The sequence below is a fragment of the Hemitrygon akajei genome, chromosome 3 (assembly GCF_048418815.1).
Source record: "Hemitrygon akajei chromosome 3, sHemAka1.3, whole genome shotgun sequence".
NCBI classification, from domain to species: Eukaryota; Metazoa; Chordata; class Chondrichthyes; order Myliobatiformes; family Dasyatidae; genus Hemitrygon; species Hemitrygon akajei.
In genome coordinates, this window is record NC_133126.1 from 32,683,429 (window position 1) to 32,702,045 (window position 18,617).

The following is an 18,617-nucleotide window of genomic DNA, read 5'->3' on the forward strand; positions in this document are numbered from 1 at the left end:
GAATATTTATAAACATACAAGTGAACATTCCCATTAAAACGTTTTTAAAAATGTTAAAATTTTGACTTTATTTCAAAATAAAGTTACTGATTTGCAAAGTGTTACATAATTGAAACAAAACTGGTCATTTTATAATTAGTAAATAACAAGTGGATGTCTAAGAGCAAAATTTATTTTGTTAGCATTTAGTAACAAGCATTAAATCAACTTGTATATGGTTGTCAAAGAAAAACCTCCTCTACATTTATATATTAATTCCATTTGAAGGATGAAGGGAATAAACTTGGAAGAAAAATCTCATCAGTTATGAACAATAATTGATTGTTTTTCTTCCATTATAATCAAGCCATTCTAACCATGTACTGGACATTTCAAAATCCTCCTTTGCCTATTTTTTGGCTGGAAGTACAATGATCTTATTCACCAAGAGATCTGCACTAAAGCTAGCTGAATGATTTTGTCCTGAAATTCAAACCACTCATTTTTCTGAGGCTTAAGGTGTATAAACTACTCTCACTTGAAATGTTGGGAAAGGTAGCAGTAAAAAGAGAAAAAGAATTTTATATAAAACGTTGCAATGGCATATACTCTTCCCTTTCTGAAAATATGATAACCTTCGATGTAATCGTGCTTGAAACTTAAATAGAAAGTAACAGAAGCAGTACTCTGATCAAACCTGGTCAATGAAAGATTTCAGACAAACCTGAGATTTTGAAAACTCCACCACGTTATAGCTAACATTATTGAGTAAAGCAAGAGAGTACACGCTCAACCCTGCATCCTTTGTCCTCCAGATTTGGTCCAAAAGTTGAGCTAGTTCCAGCACTCTGCCAGCTGTATCCAGAGCAATCAGCACATTTCCATCGCCACGCAAGGTCTCCAGGACATTGGCTGGCAAGACAAAACCACCGAAGTTAAAAGAAGCTTTGACAGTACTTAAATTGACAGGGGTTGGTGGTAGAGGCAGATACATTAAAGACATTTAAAGACTCCAAGATAGGTATTTGAATGAAAGAAAAATGGATGGCTATGTGGGAGGGAAGCATTAGATTGATCTCGCAGTAGGTTAAAAGGTCAGCACAACGTTGTGGGCCAAAGGGCCTGTACTGTGCTATACTGTTATACGTTCTGACACACCAACTTGCAAAAATAAAAATCGCACTTCTGCTAAGTGCATATTCTTAATCCGCCTCAGACCGTATCCATGTACTTCAACTCTATTGAGGGCCAAAAAAGCTCTTTTTCCCCTAAAAGAATCCACAGAACTAGGTTTCGGCCTGAAACTTCATCACGACCTCCTCCCATAGATGCTGTCTGGCCTGCTGACTTCTGCCAGCATTTTGTGTTTTTATGACATAGTTTCTTTGTATTTGCTGTCCACTCTTCTGATGCCACTCTGATTAGTTTCTTTATTCTCTACCACCAATTAGGATATTTTTAAAAAGAGGAATGGTCTTTCAAAAAATTGCAAGATGTTTCACTAATTTAAGATTTACATGTTTTTCATCTCTACAGGCTTATTTTGTATCACCATGCAAAAGAACATGACTTTCAAAGGGGAGTACCAAAATGCGAGACTTTAATCAAAGTAAGCATTCGTCACAATAGAATTCTATATTATTATGATAGAATGTTTAAACTTTAATTTTGGAAGTTTTAAAATAACCTCTACCAAATTTTAGCACAATAATGTTAGACTTGTCATTAGCACATAGCCATTGATTATGGTTGGCTCATTACAGCAAAACGTCAATCTTCTAGTATCTGATTATTTGGAAATCTCAATGTTTCAGCATCTGGCTTACTCGTTAGTTAGAAGTGTGTGCCAAGTGTCCAGAATGCAAGTCGAGTATGGGTTAGATGTGTGGTCAGAGCTGGGGTCTGGAATGCAGGGGTCAAAACTGGGATCCAAAGTGCTTGTACTTTTCAGTTTGTTTTGACCTGATATAGCTTACAGGTTGAAACTCACCTAGTTCTATTGCCTACTCTCTTTCAACTCATTATGGCTCAGTTTCACTTAAACCTGAAACTCACCAGGTTCACTGCAATACATATTACTATGCAATATGTAAAAAAAAAGTTCACAAGTTGTTAAGGATATTAATAGAAGTAACAAGCAACAGTCCAGAAAATCCCTTAGTCTTGCACTAACAGAATCCCTAGGCTTCTGGACTATCAGAACATTACCATACTTTAAACATATAGTTCAATAGTTCAATCCAGTAAAACTATTACTGGTTACTACGAAGTATAAAGTGAAATGCGACAGTGCCAATAAATAATGAAAGCAATGGTAAAATCAAATCAGGGTATGGGTTTTAATTAAAGACCAATACTAATAGGCCAGTGTAGCTACTTCGAAGATTGCAAAAAATAGCAATGAATACAAGGATAATTAGAATTCTGTCTAATTCAAAGAAATTATCCCATTCCTTAGAAGTTCCTCTTCCTTGTTTTACTCTGGAAAAAAAAGCTTGTGTAACTACTTGGCTAGAATAACAACTAGCAAGTAAGGGTTATTGGATTCACAATTTCTGAACAATAGTACTACATTTTACTGGAGTACAGATCAAGGATGGCTGGCATACATTGCAAGATCATCAATTTTATGGTTAAAGAAACAAGCTTTGATGCAAATCAACAGTTTCTTCACAGTGAATGTTAACAGAATAATGATTCAGAAATACAGAAGTGGGTGAAAATGTAAAGCTTAATAATATTCCCTTGTTAGCCTCCAAATTTTAATTTAAAAGCAAAGAAATATGGAAATTGTTCTAAAACAGACTAACTGCAATTTGAATATGACAACTGCACTGGTTTTGGTAAAGTCTCTCCAATTCTGATTTTGATATTATACATTGTTAAAAAGTACATACTAAGCAATTGTTCATCACGTTGTTTCCTTCGAGGTTGAACATAGGTGGCATTGAAAGAATCGGTGATGAGTACTGAAGGCCGGCTAATCATTTCCAGCGAACATCCATTCAGATGGCTAAGAAGTAAAATAGATAATTAACTCAGAAGCTCAACCTACAAAAATCAGTTTTGAAACTGATCTTACTAGGGATCCAAATGTAGGAACTTGAACAACAATTATTTAATATTAAAAATACATTTCCCTACAAATAGCTACTGTATATTTATATCTAGAGATGACTTAATATTTACCGTAGATTCCGGACTACAGAGCGCACCTGATTAAAAGCCGCTGGCTCTAATTTTAGAAATAAAATCAATTTTTTACTTGTACAGGTTGCACCGGATTTTCGGCCGCAGGTGTCCCACGTTGTAATATGAGATATTTACACAGAAAGATATTACACGTGAGGATTTTTTAACTTTTAATTAAATCCATATGGTAACATAAACAAATACATATTGCAAATGCTTTTTTTCGAACCGTGCCTGTAACGCGGCTACTTTTAAATATACGTTGCGTATACTTCTTTACTGAACAACATTCCAATATCTCCTAACGACTGGTAAAAAATATATATACTGCAGCCTACCAGGAAAAGTTATTGATCGCCTTTAACTTAAAAGCAGCGTTTTCGCTCCGCCGCTCGCCCCCCTCCTTCCCGTTTATCGCAAACCGGTATCCCACAAGACGCGGCGAAACCGGGTGTGACGTCATAGCATCCCGCGATGTAGTACAGAAAACAAATATAGTTAAAACACTTCTAACTTTAACTAACAAATGAATTACTAAGCGAAAATATTATAAACTAAATAACTGCCATAAAGGCAGCACAATGCTTTTCTTCGAGTGTTTTCCATGTTGATGAGGGTGAGTACAAATGACTGATTTACAATAATTTAATTGTGAAAGTGCGCTTGATTTATCGTACAATTTCATTGGACCTCTGTGAACTACTCATCAATTTTATTGGTCTACTGTTACGAGGCAAAATGTTTTTGGCGGCATGAAAAAAAACCATGTATTAGCCGCTCCGTATTAAAGGCCGCAGAGTTCAAAGCTGTTCAAAATGTGGGAAAAAAGTAGCGGCTTAAAATCCGGAATCTACGGTAATTGATGCTCTACGCATTTTACATAATCAGGTAAAGATGAATTTTTAAGTGTTACTCACATTTCTCTCTTATGGTTAAAGTCAACTGCATACACAATCTCCTCTTCACCATCTTTCACAATTTTCCAAATTGTTCCTCCAATCATGTGACCTGCAGGTAACGGAGTTATGGATAGACCATGTCCTTTACCTAAATACAAGACAAAAAAATAAAAAGTTCAACGATTAAGTGCAAGTAAGTAGCTCACTATATCTTAAATACATTCAATTCATAATTTGTTGCAGTCGTGTTGGTCACATGACTAAATGCATTACACCAAAATACTCCAAACTCAAAAGACAAGGCTCAGAGAAACTGAGATATTTTGCATTAATAACATACAGCTTCTTCCACCCAGATCTCCAAAGATTTCTAGATTACTACAGTAACTGCAATTCTGATTTAATTTGTTAACTATAAAATTCTTTGGTACATCAAGTTTGCTTAAAGAATGACATACATGCAAATTTTCAGATGAAGGAAACTGTCTTCATAAGATACATCTCCAATCAATTCATTTGAGATTTAAGATCTGTTACAGATGACTTGGAGTCATAAATCTAACTTGATGCCATTTTATTATATCCATCAAAAATTCCATCATTTGCTTCATGTTAATAAATTGTACGAGGGTCATTCTGCAGTTCTTGAGATCACACCTTTTAAGTTGACAATCTGAGAGTATTTCAGTTGCTGAATCTTGTCAAATGCTGCATCCACATCATCCAAAGTAAATAGGGAGAACTCTTCGGTATTGTGCCGTGACTTGTAAAAAGAAATTACATAGATTTACAACTTCACAGTAGGAAATTATACCCTATTGAGTTTCATTATTAATCTATTAACCTATATTAGTACTTTTTTATTAACAAAATATACTTTATTCAAAAATAATTTACAATAAACCATTCGAAGACTCAATCCTTTACATTTAGTCATTGCTAGCTGCTGCTACTAAGGTTGAAATATTTAATATGAATTACATTCTTAGTGATATATTTAAGATGACAGGTTGCTACCAATAAACTTACTTGATAGAGATCATACATAAACATCTGCCCCATCTTGTAAACAGGAATAGTGGCATAAATTGAGCAGTTTAAACCTAGTCTTCCAACAGCATAAGGGAGTGCTCCCAGATGTAGGGGATCAGGGTGAGAAAGTAGGATTGCATCAACCAAATGAACATATCTGCAACCAAAAATAATGCAAATCATTATAACACAGCGACAAGTAATTATCTTAAAAACTAACTGGATCAGACAGTACAGGTCATAAACAGTCTTCAAAAATCCAAAGCAACACACATAAAATGCTGGAGGAACTCAGCAGCATCTATTGGAATGAATAAACAGTCTGTCAATTAAAAGCATTTAAGAAGCAAAATAAAGAGAAAATAAACAAACTAATTCCCTGCACTTTTACTCAGGGTCGGTGACCTGGCTGAAGTGAATGCTGGCCCGCAACTTGCGGCAGACAAAAAGGAGTGAGAAGTTAGATATGCCAGTACCAGTCAATCAGCTTATCTTTGACTCTGCCTCAACACTGAGGTGCAAAACTCAATCTCTAAGAATAATGAAATGAAAACCCCACAAGAGTTTGGGAAATATTTATGATTTAAAGTTCATGGCTTAATATACAACACAACAATCCAGTGAATACCACTGTGAAATTCCAGGTTGTGGATCCTGGAATTGGAGATTACTTAAGTATACACATTATTTTAACCTGGATCAGAACCTCGATAAAGTATATTCAATAATAGACAAATTTAAGACTTCAAATTAATCCAAGGAAATAATTCCTTCAGGCATAAATTCTCTTCTTAGTCTTGAATAACCGATCCCTAATTCTCAAAATATTCCCCAGTCTTCAACTCCTTAGGACAGAGGAAAGGCACTCCCTACAGTGACCCTTTAAGAAAAATTTAAGTTTCAGTGTGATCAATTTTCATTTTCCTAATCTCTAAACAATACAGTCCCAGACTACTCAATCTTTTTTCATGCACCAAGCCTACCGTCTCTGGAACAGTTAGGTGAATCTTCACTGCACTACACTCCCTGAATGGCAAGTACATCCTTATTCCACACGCAGTCTCACCAAGATCCCATACACTGATAAATGTTCTACCTCCTACAACCAATCCTTCTAATAACAGTTGAAAATCAACCTTAAAACACATCTACTAACAAGCACACACAAAATGCTGGAGGAACTTAGCAGACCAGGCAGCATCTATGGAAAGGAATAAAGAGTCGATGTTTCAGGTCGAGCCCCTTCATCAGTACCAGCAAACATACTGACTTGAAAGTTGCAAATACTTATAATAGGCTAACAAGCAAGATGATAGATACAAAAACATTGTGCTATTGAAAATACAATATAACACTCCATGTTTAACATAGAAACAGAACACCTACAGCACAATACAGGCCCTTTGGCCCACAATACAGTGCCGAACATGTACTTACTTTAAAAATTACCACAGGTTACCCATAGCCCTCCATTTTTCTAAGCTCAATGTACTCATCCAGGAGCCTCTTAAAAGACCCTATTTTATCTGCCTCTACCACCGTTGCCAGCAGCCCATTCCACACACTCACCACTCTCTGCGTAAAAAAACTTAACCCGACATCTCCTCTGTACCTACTTCCAAGCACCTTAAAACTGTGTCCTCTCATGTTAGCCATTTCAGCCCTGGGGAAAAGCCTCTGACTATCCACACGATCAATGCTTCTCATCATCTTATACACCTCTATCAGGTCACCTCTCATCCTACCTTGCTCCAAGAAGGAAAAGCAAATATATGTGAGAGGGTTGAAAGTCATTGAATAGAATGGTTCTTGCTCATCGCTGACTCGTAACATAATATTTTTGCATGGAAAATAAACCAACACTGGAATAAATGATATATCAATAGATGGTGGACAAGTCAAGTAGCTTTTAGATAGGATATTAGACATTACTTTAATCAGTCAACACAATGGGATTAAAATAGCCCATTCCACTTTATGAGTTTTCCCCATCATTCAGTTAAACCTGCAAGATCTTCAAACACTTCCCCAATTCTTGTTATCTTCCATATCATTCTACCACAGCTGCCTCACCTTCATTTATCTAGCTCTAAAACAAGTTTTACAGATAATTTTTCACTTACTTTTTCAGGGCATCTATTATGTCCATGGAGAAGCTTTCATCCCAGCCACAATCAAGCAGAAAGCGGAATTCATCCACCTGCAGCAAATAGCAGAGGGCAGATTCCTCCTGTACTCCAGAAATGGCGGTCAGCTTTATGATAGACGTCATTGTTGGTTTTCAAATAAACAAAGACCACTGACAAAATAAAAAAGACCAGTATACAAAATCATAATTTTATATAGTTTAAAAAGCACAAAATGCTATTATAATTGTTCATTTGAAAAGCTTACAGACAGGACCTAACTCCAAAAATGACCATTAACTGCAGTCCACCCTCCTTGACCGCGGGGGATTGGCTCCGGGAACCCCCCCCGCGGATACCAAATATCACGGATGCTCAAGTCCCTTATATAAAATGGCATAGTATTTGTATATAACCTACGCACATCCTCCTGTATACTTTAAATCATCTCTAGATTACTTACAATACCTAATACAATGTAAATGCTATGTAAATAGTTGTTATACAGGCAGTCCCCGGGTTACGTACGAGTTCCATTCCTGAGTCTGTCTTTAAGTTGGATTTGTACTTAAGTTGGAACAAGTACATCCGGTATTATTTAGCGACAGTTAGTCAAACGTTTGTCTTAGTATATAGTATATATTTTATCTTTCTATGCATATAAAACACTTAAAAAACGTATGTATTCCAATAATTAAACCACTGCATTGCTTAGTAATAATTGTAGCTTTCATCCAGGGCCTTTCACATGCGCCATTATTCTCACTTTATCCGTTATCCTTTAAAATTGTTCCGATCGTTGACCGACTGTAGCCTAACGCTTTTCCAATGACCGATAGTGTTTCACCTCTTTCCAAACGCTTTATTTCCACTTCATTTTCAATCATGATCGCTTCCCGTCAATGGAACAGAAACACTGCGGGCGGCGGGTCCCGAACTGCGCTGGCTCCCGAGGTCCGCTGGGTCCTAAGTACCACAGCACTGCATTCCCCGGGTCCTAAACTGCACTGAGACAGGTTAAATGGGACAAGTGGGGCTGTGCTGGGTTTGGGTATTTGATCCTCCACAATATTCCGCATGGGAATTTAAACTGGAGGTGGCAGTATTTTTTTTACGATGTCGAGTTGCGAGCTCGTCATCAACCTGGCACAGGAGTGGTCTGTCACTAAATCGAACTTGGGAACCTCCGGTCTCTAACCCAGTGCTGAACTGACTGCGCCACCAGCCGACCGGAACCTGGGGAGAGGGGGAGGAGGGTCAAGGTGAATCTTACTAAGAAAAATTTAAGCCAAACACAAAGTTATACACTCAACACAGTGTCAACGGCAACAACTTAAAATGGCGGACGGCATCGTGATCCGACTTAAAATGGCGGACAGTGTTCTCCTTCCTTGGTTCGTAAGTACGAGTTGTCCGTAAGTCGGACGTTCTTAACTCAGGGACTATCTGTACTGCATTGTTTTGGGAATAACAAGGAAAAAAGTGTACAGAGACGGGAGGCAAACTACGCTCAAACAATGAGTGCTGAAGAGAAAACTTCCGGGTTTTCCTGATCCGCGGTTGGTTGAACCCGCGGATAAGGAGGGCCGACTGTAATTAAATGCAATGGGTTTCAGACTATTGATCCCTCTCTCATGGAGCTTCTGTGCTGTATGAACTTGGTCTTTCAGGTGGACTAATTTGCTGGATGAACTCAGAAGTTTGAAAAGCATGAAGAAAGGAATTGTCACTGTTTCAGGTCAAAATCCTGCATCAGGACCAAGACTGGTAAGGTGAGATGGCTAAGACCAAGAGAAGAGGCCTGGTGAAAAGTGAGTCCAAGGTGATTGATAAACACGAGAAATTCCACAGATGCTGGAAATCCAAAGTAACAAATACAAAATGCTAGAGTAGGGCTGTCAAACTCATTTTAGGTCACGGGCCGGATTGAGCAAAATGCAGCTTCATGCGGGCCGGATCAGTCGGACGCGTGCGAACGCAGCTTTCGTTGCCTCCGTTTTTTCAACCTGCTCTCATGTGTCTCAGTCTCTGCTATAACTACAAAGTGTTTCACTTTACAAATTCCGTTTCTTATGAAGAAGACTGCCAAGCAAGACTGCCAAATAAACAGTAAAAACCCTGAAAACCTGGTACCTGAATAAACTCAGCATTAGCCATATCATACGCCATAGGCGCTTCGATTACTGGGGCCAGCTTTAATAGTAATTAGATATGATCTTGCGGGCCAAAGATAATTCCACCGCGGGCCGGATTTGGCCCGCAGGCCTTGAGTTTGACATATATGTGCTAGAGGAACTCAGCTGTCAGGCAGCATCTACAAATTAACAGTCTACGCTTTGGCTGAGACCCTTCAGGACTGGAAAGGAAGAAGATGCCAGAATAAAAAGGTGGGGAAGGAGGATAGGTGATAGGTGAAGCCTGTGTGGTAGAAAACATAAAGGGCTGGAGAGGAAGGAATGTGATAGGGAGGAAAGTTGACCATAGGAGGAGGAGACCCAAAGGAGGTGATAGAGGTAATAGGCCAGAGTGGGGAAGAGAAGAAGGGAGGGGAGGAGGGAAATTTTTTTTTACCAGAAAATCAATTTTCATGCCATCAGGTTGCAGGCTACCCAGAGAGAATATAAGGGGTTGCTCCTCCACCCTCATCATGGCAGAAGAGGAGGCCATGGACTGACATATCGGAACGGGAATTGGAATCTGATTTAAAATGTTTGGGCACAAGGATGTTCTGCATTAGGCAGACAGAGCAGGGGTGCATGAAGTGGTCCCACAATTTACAGTGGGGCTCACCAATGTAGAGGAGGCCGCATCGGAAGCACCGGACAGAACAGATGACCCCAGCAGACTCACAGGTGAATCTGCCCTCACCTGGAAGGACTGTTTGGTGTCCTAAATGGAGGCGAGAGAAAAGGTGAATAGGCAGGTGTAGCACTTCTTCCGCCTGTAGGAATAAGTGTCGGGAGGAAGATTAGTGGGAAGGGACAAACAGACAAGGGTATCAGGAGGGAGGAATCCCCGCAGAAAGTAGGGAGGGGGAGGAAGGTAATACGGTTGGTGGTAGGGTCCCTATGGAGATGGTAGAAGTTGCGGACAATGATGTGTTGGATGCGGAGGCTCAAAGGGACCCATCTCCACTTCAGCACTCCTCTCTCCTCCTCGAACCTTACTCCCTCTAAATGCACTGCCCTCCGCTCTCTCCGCACCAATACCAACCATACCATCAAATCTACAAACAACAGAGGTGTTCTTGTGTGGCACACTGACCTCTACCTTGCTGAGGCCAAGCAGCAACTCTCAGACCCCCTCATACCTACCCCTTGAAGAGGACCACTCCAGACCATCAGAAAACTATCTCCAACACCATCACTGACCTCACCAAATCTGGAGAACACCCATCCACTGCCAAATTCATAGTTCCCTTACCCTGTACTTCCTACCCAAGATCTACAAACCTGACTGCCCGTGTAGGCCCATTGTCTCTCCCTGCTCCTGCCCCATACCTCGATTCCATTCTATCCCCCTTAGTTCAGTACCTTCTTGCCTATATCCACAACAATTCTCATGCTCTCAATCTCCTCCCAATTTTCAATTCCTTGGTCCAGACTGCCTCATTTTCACCATGGATATCCTTTACCAACCAGTTCCCCTCCACCACCACCCTCGTCAGACTGGCAGCACTAGTCCTCGTCCTCAAAAACTTTTCCTTTGACTCCTCCAACTTTAGCCATGGGCATACACTATGCCTGCCTTTTCATTGGCTATGTAGTACCGTCCATGCTCCAAACCTTTCTTGATAATGCTCCCCAACTCCTCTTCCACTACCTGACAACTGCACTGTCACTGCTTCATTTCGAGCTCCAATTTTATTAACTTTACCCCTAACTTCCACTCTGCCCTTAAATTCATCTGTCCCATTTCTGACACCACCCTCTCCTTTCTCGATCTCGTCTCCATCTCTGGAGACCAACAGATGACCAATATCTTTATAAATCTACCGACCCCCACAGTTGAGTATAGCTCTTCCAACCCTGTCTCCTGTAAAAATGCTATTCCCCTTTCTCAGTTCCTTCATCTCCATCGTTATCTGTTTCCACGATGCCCCTCTCCTTTCCAGGACATCAGAGATGCCCTTCTTTAAAGAACATGGTTTCCCTTCCTCCATCATTGATGCTTTCTTCTATTTCCTGAACATCTGTGCTCATTGTGTTGTCCCACCCCCATAACAGTGATACATTTCCTCTTGTCCTTATCTACCAACCCATAAGGCTCTACATCCAACACATCATTCCCCACAATTTCGGCCATCTCCAAGGGTTTCTACCACCAAACACATCTTTACCTCGCCCCCCTTGCTCTGCTTTCTGCTGGGATTGCTCCCTCCACGATTCTCTCGGCCATTTGTCCTTCCCCACTCATCTCCCTCCTGGCAATTATCCCTACAAGTGGAAGAAGTGCTAAACCTGCCTATTCGCTTCATTTCAGGGCCCCATACAGCTCTTCCAGGTGAGGCAACACTTCAGTTGCAAATCTGCTAGGGTGCCCAGTGCTCTTGAGGCAGCCTCCTTTACCTGTTGTAAATTAGCTCACCACTTCATTAAGTGCCTCTGCTCCATCTGCAACAAGTGGGAAAGCAGAGCAGCCAAACATTTTCATTTGATTCCCACTCGCATTCCAACATGTCAGTTCATGACTTCCTCTTGTGCCACAATGAGGCCATCCTTAGGGTGGCCAAGCAGCACCTTATATTCCACCTGGGTAGCCTACAACCTGCTGGCAGGAATATTGATTTTTCCTTATAGTTAAAAAAAAAATCACTCCCCTCCTCTCTTCTTCTATTCCCTGCTGGCTTCTTATCTCTTCTCAACTGCCCCTGGATCCACTCCTCCTTCCCTTTCTCCTAGGGTCCACACTCTCCTCTCCAGCCCTGTACCTTTCCTACCCACCTGGCTTCACCTATCGCTTTCTGTCTATCCTCCTCCCGCCACCTTTTTATTCTGGCGTCTCCCCCTACCTTTCCAATCCTGATGAAGGGTCGCGGCCCAAAACGTCGACTGTGTATTCATTTCCATAGATGCTGCCTGGCCTGCTGAGGTCCTCCGGCATTCTAGGGTGATTAGTGGGCTGAGGTGGGGTGTCGGATGACAAGTAAGTCGTACCAGGTATGGGAAAGGAGCAGTGGAATGTGAATGGCGGATAGAGTTAGACAGAAAGAAAATGAATTACAAAGTTGGAGGAGGGGAGGAAGGTTCGACAATCCCATTTCCAGAAGGGACATTAAACTGACCCAACTATGTAACGACAAACCCCCAGCAGATCGAGCAGCATCTGTGGGAAAGGAAGGAATCGTCGCCGCTTTGGGTCGAAACCTTGTCAACAGGACCCTTTGACGTCGCTAACGCTTCCCTTCAGTCAGGTTAATCTGTTTTCAGTCCAACAGCCACCGTCGGCAACAAAGATGATCCGGCGTAGTAACTGGGTGGCTCGTTCCCCTCACGCTTCAAACCCCAACCTCCCTGTTGCACCCCATCCTGGGCCCTAGTACAACGGAGAGTGCGGGGATCCTCACCACAGACACGCCGGCTGAGGCTGAGGCCGAGGCCGGGACAGGGAGCTCGCAGCAGCCGGGAAACCGACCGCCTCACATCAGCTGGCAGGCCCAGCACCCGCGCGCCGAGCGCTGCGTCACCGGGTCACCGGGTCACGGACTCCACCATTCGCTCCCCACCCACACCGTCCTTTTCCCATTCCGGTTCCCCGGAAATAATTAGTTCTCAGAATGGAATTCGTGTCAAAAGGCAGCCAAGTGCTGTATCAATGGTTAAATCCCAGGTTTATCTGTATGGCATTTATCATTCACCCCCCCCCTCCACGATAGTAAGGAGGTCCGTTGCCCTTTGCCCCGGTAGTAGTCGGAGGCTCCGCGTCCTGGGTCGGTGCAGAGGGGGCGATTTGGTCCTTCAGGTGGGTTATCATGGAGTGTGACGGCGAGCCAACGCTAACCGGACAGATGGGTGTGATCACGGCCCAGCCTTGCCGGGAGGGAGGGCGTCCTTTGGGTCGGGGTGCCCGGGAGATGAGCTCGGCGGTTCCTTCGCCGGCTCTTCCAACATTAACGAGTCCCGGTGACTGCGTTCTCCTTGCCGCTCGTCTCCCGCTGTCTGACCTGGTGCTTGGCCCTGCCGCTAAAGGTCAGCTCGGGGACGATGCCGTCAGGACAGGATTTGGTTAAAGTAGGCATGGTGATGATAAAACAACCGGGACTTTAAATACAGGGCATCAAAAAAGTTCGTTTCTCCCACAGATTTTGCCGAGTGCCTCCAGCAGATTGTTGTTGCTACAGATTCCAGCTTCGGGGTGGGAGTGGGGGGGGCGGCGTGAGGTTATAATCGCAATAGATAGGAAACTAAGTGTCTTGACATTTAACGTGAAGCAATAACTGTAAGGGAGAGTAAAATATGGAAAGTAAAGGGGCATCACATTGACCTTTAATGCAGCATTTATGTTGATTATGAGATTCATTTACGAGGTACAGCCAGTTTACTGTTCATTATTGTTCGTTATCATTGAGATGTTGCAGAGATTTTCCACACACTGTCGGTCGGGAAAGTAGTTTCACTATTCTGGTGTATGGAAGATGCAGAATATATGACAGATTTTTTTTTACCTGCATTGTATGCTTGCTGCTTGACCTAATCGTATCTATGTCTGAAATCCTGCTGGTCTGCACAACTACTTTTTAGATTAACTGTTATTTTGTGATAATGAAGGTTCAGAGATATAGACCATAAGACCTAGGAGCAGAATTAGGCCATTCAGCCCGTCAAGTCTGCTCCGCCATTCCATCATGGCTGATCCCAGATCCCACTCAACCCCATACACCTGCCTTCTTGCCATATATTTTGATGCCCTGACCGATCAGGAAACAATCACTTTTTGCTTTAAATATATGCATGGACTTGGCCTCCACTGCAGTCTATGGCACAGCATTGCACAGATTCACTATTCTCTTGTTAAAAATATTCCTCCTTACCTCTGTTCTAAAAGGTCACCTCTCAGTTTGAGGCTGCGTCCTCTAGTTCTGGATACCCCCTCCATAGGAAACATCCTCTCCACATCAACCTTATCTCGTCCTTTCAATATTCGGTAGGTTTCAATGAGATTCCCCCCCCCACCCCCACATTCTAAATTCCAGTGAATGCACACCCAAAGATGCCAAAGGCTCCTCATGTTAACCCCTTCATTCCTGGAATCAGCCTCGTGAACCTCCTCTGGACTCTCTCAATGACAACACATCCTTTCTGAGATATGGGGCCAAAACTGTGACAATATTCCAAGTGTGGCCTAACTAGTGTCTTATAAAGCCTCAGCATTATCTCCTTGCTTTTATATTCTATTCTCCTTAAAATGAATGCCAACATTGCATTTGCCTTATTTACCACAGTATTTACCTGTAAATTAACCTTCCTGAAGTTTTACACGGGGACTCCTAAAGTCCCTCTGCACCTCTGATGTTTGAACCTTCTCCCCATTGAGATAATAGTTCACACTATTTTACCAAAATACATTATCATACATTTTCCAATGCTGTATTCCATCTGCCACTTTTTTGTCCATTCTTCCAATTTGTTTAAGTCCTGCTGCGATCGCATTGCTTCCTCAGCACTACTGCTCCCTGACACTCACGGACCTGTGAAACACTGCTAGTGTCTTTCACCATGTAGAATGATGCAAAGTACCCGTTATGTTCATCTGCCATTTCTTTGTCCCCCATTACTACCTCACCAGCATCATTTTCCAGTGGTCAAATATCAACTCTCACCTCCCTTTTACTCTTTATATGGCCAAGAAAACTTTTAGTGTCCTGCTTTATATTATTGGCTAGTTTGTTCTCGTTGTTCATCTTTTCCCTTCTTATAGCTTTTTTAGTTGCTTTTCTTGGATTTTAAAAGCTTCCCAATCATCCAACTTCCACTCACTTTTGCTACCTTAATCCTTTGCGACACTGATGCATGTGACTTGTGCTTCCCCCTCTCAAATTGCAGTATGAATTCAATCATATGATCACTGTCTCCGAAGGGTCCCTTTACATTAAGCTCCCTAATAAGATCTAGATTATTACACCACACCCAATCTTAAGATTGCTTTTCCCTGAGTAGGCTCAAGTACAAGCTGCTCTAAGTTGTGTAATGTGATTTTTATTTTTAAGATGGCATAGAACATAGAATGCAGCCCTTTAACGCATGCTGTTTTTCTGACCTGTATAAACCTACTGTACAATGAATCTAACCCTTCCCTCCTACACAACCCATAATGCTCCATTTTTCATACATCAATGTGCTTTCTAAAATTGTTCCTATTGTATCAGCCTCCGCTGCCCTGCCAGGCAGTGCATTCTGGGCACCTGCCTTTTGCTGTGCATGTTGTTGATGGTGACATTTAAATAAATGAATAGGTCTTTACAGGAGACAACTCATTAAACTTCCAAGTAATTTGTAGAATACTTAAAACTAATAAGCTTGATTATGCAGGCAGTTAAATCCAAATTAAACAATGTCCCTCCTATTCCTTCAACTCTTCCTCTATTTGCCTTCCCATCTGATGATGTTATCTGACTTTGTATTTACAATTTGTCTTCTTTCCTCCTGTCCTTCCCCTCATGCCAGGATTTCTGTAATTAGTCAGAGTTGTAGAGCACTGAAACAGTCCCTTCAGCCCATTGACTCTGTGCCGACAGTAAAACATGCAATCATGCCAATTATGCATTATTCTCTATTCTTCCATACATTCCCATCAAGTTCAACATTCAAAAAGTTCAAAGTAAATTTATTATCATAATACATATATGTTGCCATATATAACCCTGAGATTCGTTTTCTTGCAGGCAAACTCAATAAATTCAATAACATCATAGAATCAATGAAGGATTACACCAACAGTGTGCAGAAGATAGCAAACTGAAAATACAAAAATAGAAAAAAGAATAATAATAATAAAAATAATGATTAATAAATATTGAGAACATGAGGTCTTTAAAAGTGGTTATGAGAACAGTTCAGCAATGGGTCAAGTGAAGTTGAGTGAAGTTATCCCTTTTGGTTCAAGAGCCTGATGGTTGAGGGGGTTATAACTGTTCCTAAATCAGGTGCTGTGAGACCTGTGGCTCCTGTTCCTTCTTCCTGAAGGCAGCAGCACGAAGAGAGCATGACCTGGGTAGTGGGCGGCCCTGATGATGGACGCTGCTTTCCTGTGACAGTGCTCGATGTAGATGTGCTCATTGGTGGGGTAAGTTTTACTTGTGATGGACCAGGCAGTATCCACTAGTTCTTGTAGGATTTTCTGTTCAGGGGCATTGGTGTTTCTATACCAGGCTGTGATGTAAGCAGCCAACTTTATCCCCAGGTTCTACCATTCACCTACTTTAAAGGGGAATTTTACAGTGATTTATTAAGCAGGATGTGGGAAAAGGCGGAGCAGTTTGGACACTAATACAGTAATGGAAAGAATGATTAAATTCCAAATAGATACCACTGGAGGTCAGGATTGAATCTTGGTTGCTGGAACCATAAAGCTATAACTCTAGTAGTTGTGCCATAATTCAGTATGTAATTATAGTTTACTAGAAACTGTCTCCCTGGGTTATGAACACCTGACTTATGGTCACTCCTGCATACTAATAGGCTCCCATGATATTAAATACAAAAATCCAGAAATGGTTCATTCCTCAAGATAACAGTACTAGTTTACATAATTGTTCTAGCAATTGTTCTCATTAAGCCTTATGTTACTACAAAACTGTGAAGATGTGATCTTTGTGTATTTTCCAATTTGTGGACAAAAATCAACTCATGAACTAACCTGCAAAACCCATGTCACTATAGTTTTGCGACATTATGGCTACTGAGATCTAAAATGAACTTCTTTTTGTTCTAATTATGGTTTCCTGAAAAAATTGTGTATAATTTGTATTTAATTTTTCTAGTGAATGCTGCTTTTCCTGCTGCCTTTCTTTTCTTGGTTTCATAGCTACGCAGAGAATTGAAGAATTTTAGAGTTGTATACTTTGTTAATAAATGAACCTTTGTATGATATGTGCTTGTGATGCTGTTTTTTTTCATTGCATTTGTGCATATGACAGTAAACTTGGCTTTGAAAAATGGAACCCAAAAATGGCCTGTATTGTTTTATTTAAAATTGACTTCCTTGGTTTTTTTCTATAATATTTTTGAATGATAGCACTTGTGCAGATACAGTTTACTCTCAAATAATCTAGCTAAGATTACTTTGGCTCCTATGAGTAAAGTTTGTATACCCAATTTTTCTTAGATCAAATTATCTTTTGTTTTAGAAAGGAGAATTCAGGTATGTATTTAGGAGTACATCATTGGATGTTTTGTCATTAGTAATTTATTTTTTTCCCCTCAGCACAATGAACCTGGTTGGCATTGTACGTGATCACTGGTATAATATCCTTGTCCCTCTGGGTTTTGTATTGGGATGTTATTTTGACAGAAGGAATGATGAAAAGCTTACAGCATTCAGAAACAAAAGCTTACTGTATCGACGGTGAGTATAAGATTTAACATTTTGATTTTGCAGCCACCCAAATTAAATGCGCTACTCAATGTCAAATTGAGCTACTCTACTAGCTTTAGCAATCAATTACAAAGTTAAAATTGTTAAGAGAGTAGAAAGATATTTCATTTAATACTTATCTACTTCTATCGTTAAAATGTCTAGTATTTAAATTATTTGTTATCTTTCCATTTTAGGGAACTGAAACCAGGTGAAGAAGTGACCTGGAAGTGAGAATCACTGTTTTGCTGAGAAAATGAACGTTAAAATTGTCACCGCAGAAGTTTAGTCTTGTTCAATTTTCAATTAAAAATTCAATTAAAGTGTATTTAAAAGTGCCACTGTTGTTCCATCGGTATTTTGATCCATCACTAGAAATATCTACAGTTTATGTGACAGATAATAAGTAGTTTAGAATTCACAACATTTTCTTCTCCCTTCACTGGATGATAAAATGTAGGAAAACATGGTGAACATTTCTTTGTACTTATCACTTCAGTAAATTGAACATGTACATTGCTGTATAACACTTATACATTGCACAATATTTTTGATCCTCACTTTTAATTTTAGTGAAATGTTAAGTAATTGCACTTTCCATTCACTTGCAGGGGAAAATATATTTATTTAAGAAATCATTTCCAAATGATCACAGTGGTGGTGATGATGGAGAATGGTTGATGTGTTTTATTAGGATAGCTTTTTACTTTCGATGATCTGTGGTTTCCTATATTAAATTATTCTGTTCTTAAAGGTCAGGAGTTTTACTTGTAAGACACTTTATTGATAAAGCATACAAGCCTAACTAAATAAAGGA

General features: G+C 40.6%; 2 protein-coding genes across 4 annotated transcripts in view; one reads left to right on the plus strand and one right to left on the minus strand.

Annotated features, from left to right (window-relative positions):
* Nucleotides 1-12,903, minus strand: part of cpsf2 (cleavage and polyadenylation specific factor 2) — a 29,842-nt gene extending 16,939 nt beyond the window's left edge. The window contains exons 1-7 of one of the 2 annotated variants that reach the window (XM_073039500.1): nucleotides 12,795-12,903; nucleotides 7,226-7,401; nucleotides 5,100-5,259; nucleotides 4,728-4,833; nucleotides 4,089-4,218; nucleotides 2,877-2,992; nucleotides 704-891 (exon numbers count right to left, since the gene is read on the minus strand). In XM_073039500.1, coding sequence (XP_072895601.1) covers nucleotides 704-891; nucleotides 2,877-2,992; nucleotides 4,089-4,218; nucleotides 4,728-4,833; nucleotides 5,100-5,259; nucleotides 7,226-7,374 — 849 coding nt within the window. In that variant the 5' untranslated portion in view covers nucleotides 7,375-7,401; nucleotides 12,795-12,903. Of the gene's footprint in view, nucleotides 1-703; nucleotides 892-2,876; nucleotides 2,993-4,088; nucleotides 4,219-4,727; nucleotides 4,834-5,099; nucleotides 5,260-7,225; nucleotides 7,402-12,512; nucleotides 12,697-12,794 lie in introns of those variants that run through there. The other variant, XM_073039501.1, reaches the window with a different exon arrangement.
* Nucleotides 12,904-13,047: 144 nt separating this feature from the next.
* Nucleotides 13,048-18,138, plus strand: LOC140724835 (NADH dehydrogenase [ubiquinone] 1 beta subcomplex subunit 1). 2 transcript variants are annotated; one of them, XM_073039503.1, is made up of 3 exons: nucleotides 13,048-13,189; nucleotides 17,651-17,791; nucleotides 17,998-18,138. In XM_073039503.1, exons 2-3 carry the CDS (start codon nucleotides 17,655-17,657, stop codon nucleotides 18,032-18,034), a joined length of 174 nt encoding a protein of 57 aa, XP_072895604.1. In that variant the 5' UTR covers nucleotides 13,048-13,189; nucleotides 17,651-17,654; the 3' UTR covers nucleotides 18,035-18,138. The 2 variants fall into 2 exon arrangements, with proteins under 2 accessions (XP_072895604.1, XP_072895603.1); XM_073039502.1 differs by lacking the exon at nucleotides 13,048-13,189 and adding an exon at nucleotides 16,479-16,510.
* The last annotated feature ends 479 nt before the right edge of the window (nucleotides 18,139-18,617 follow it).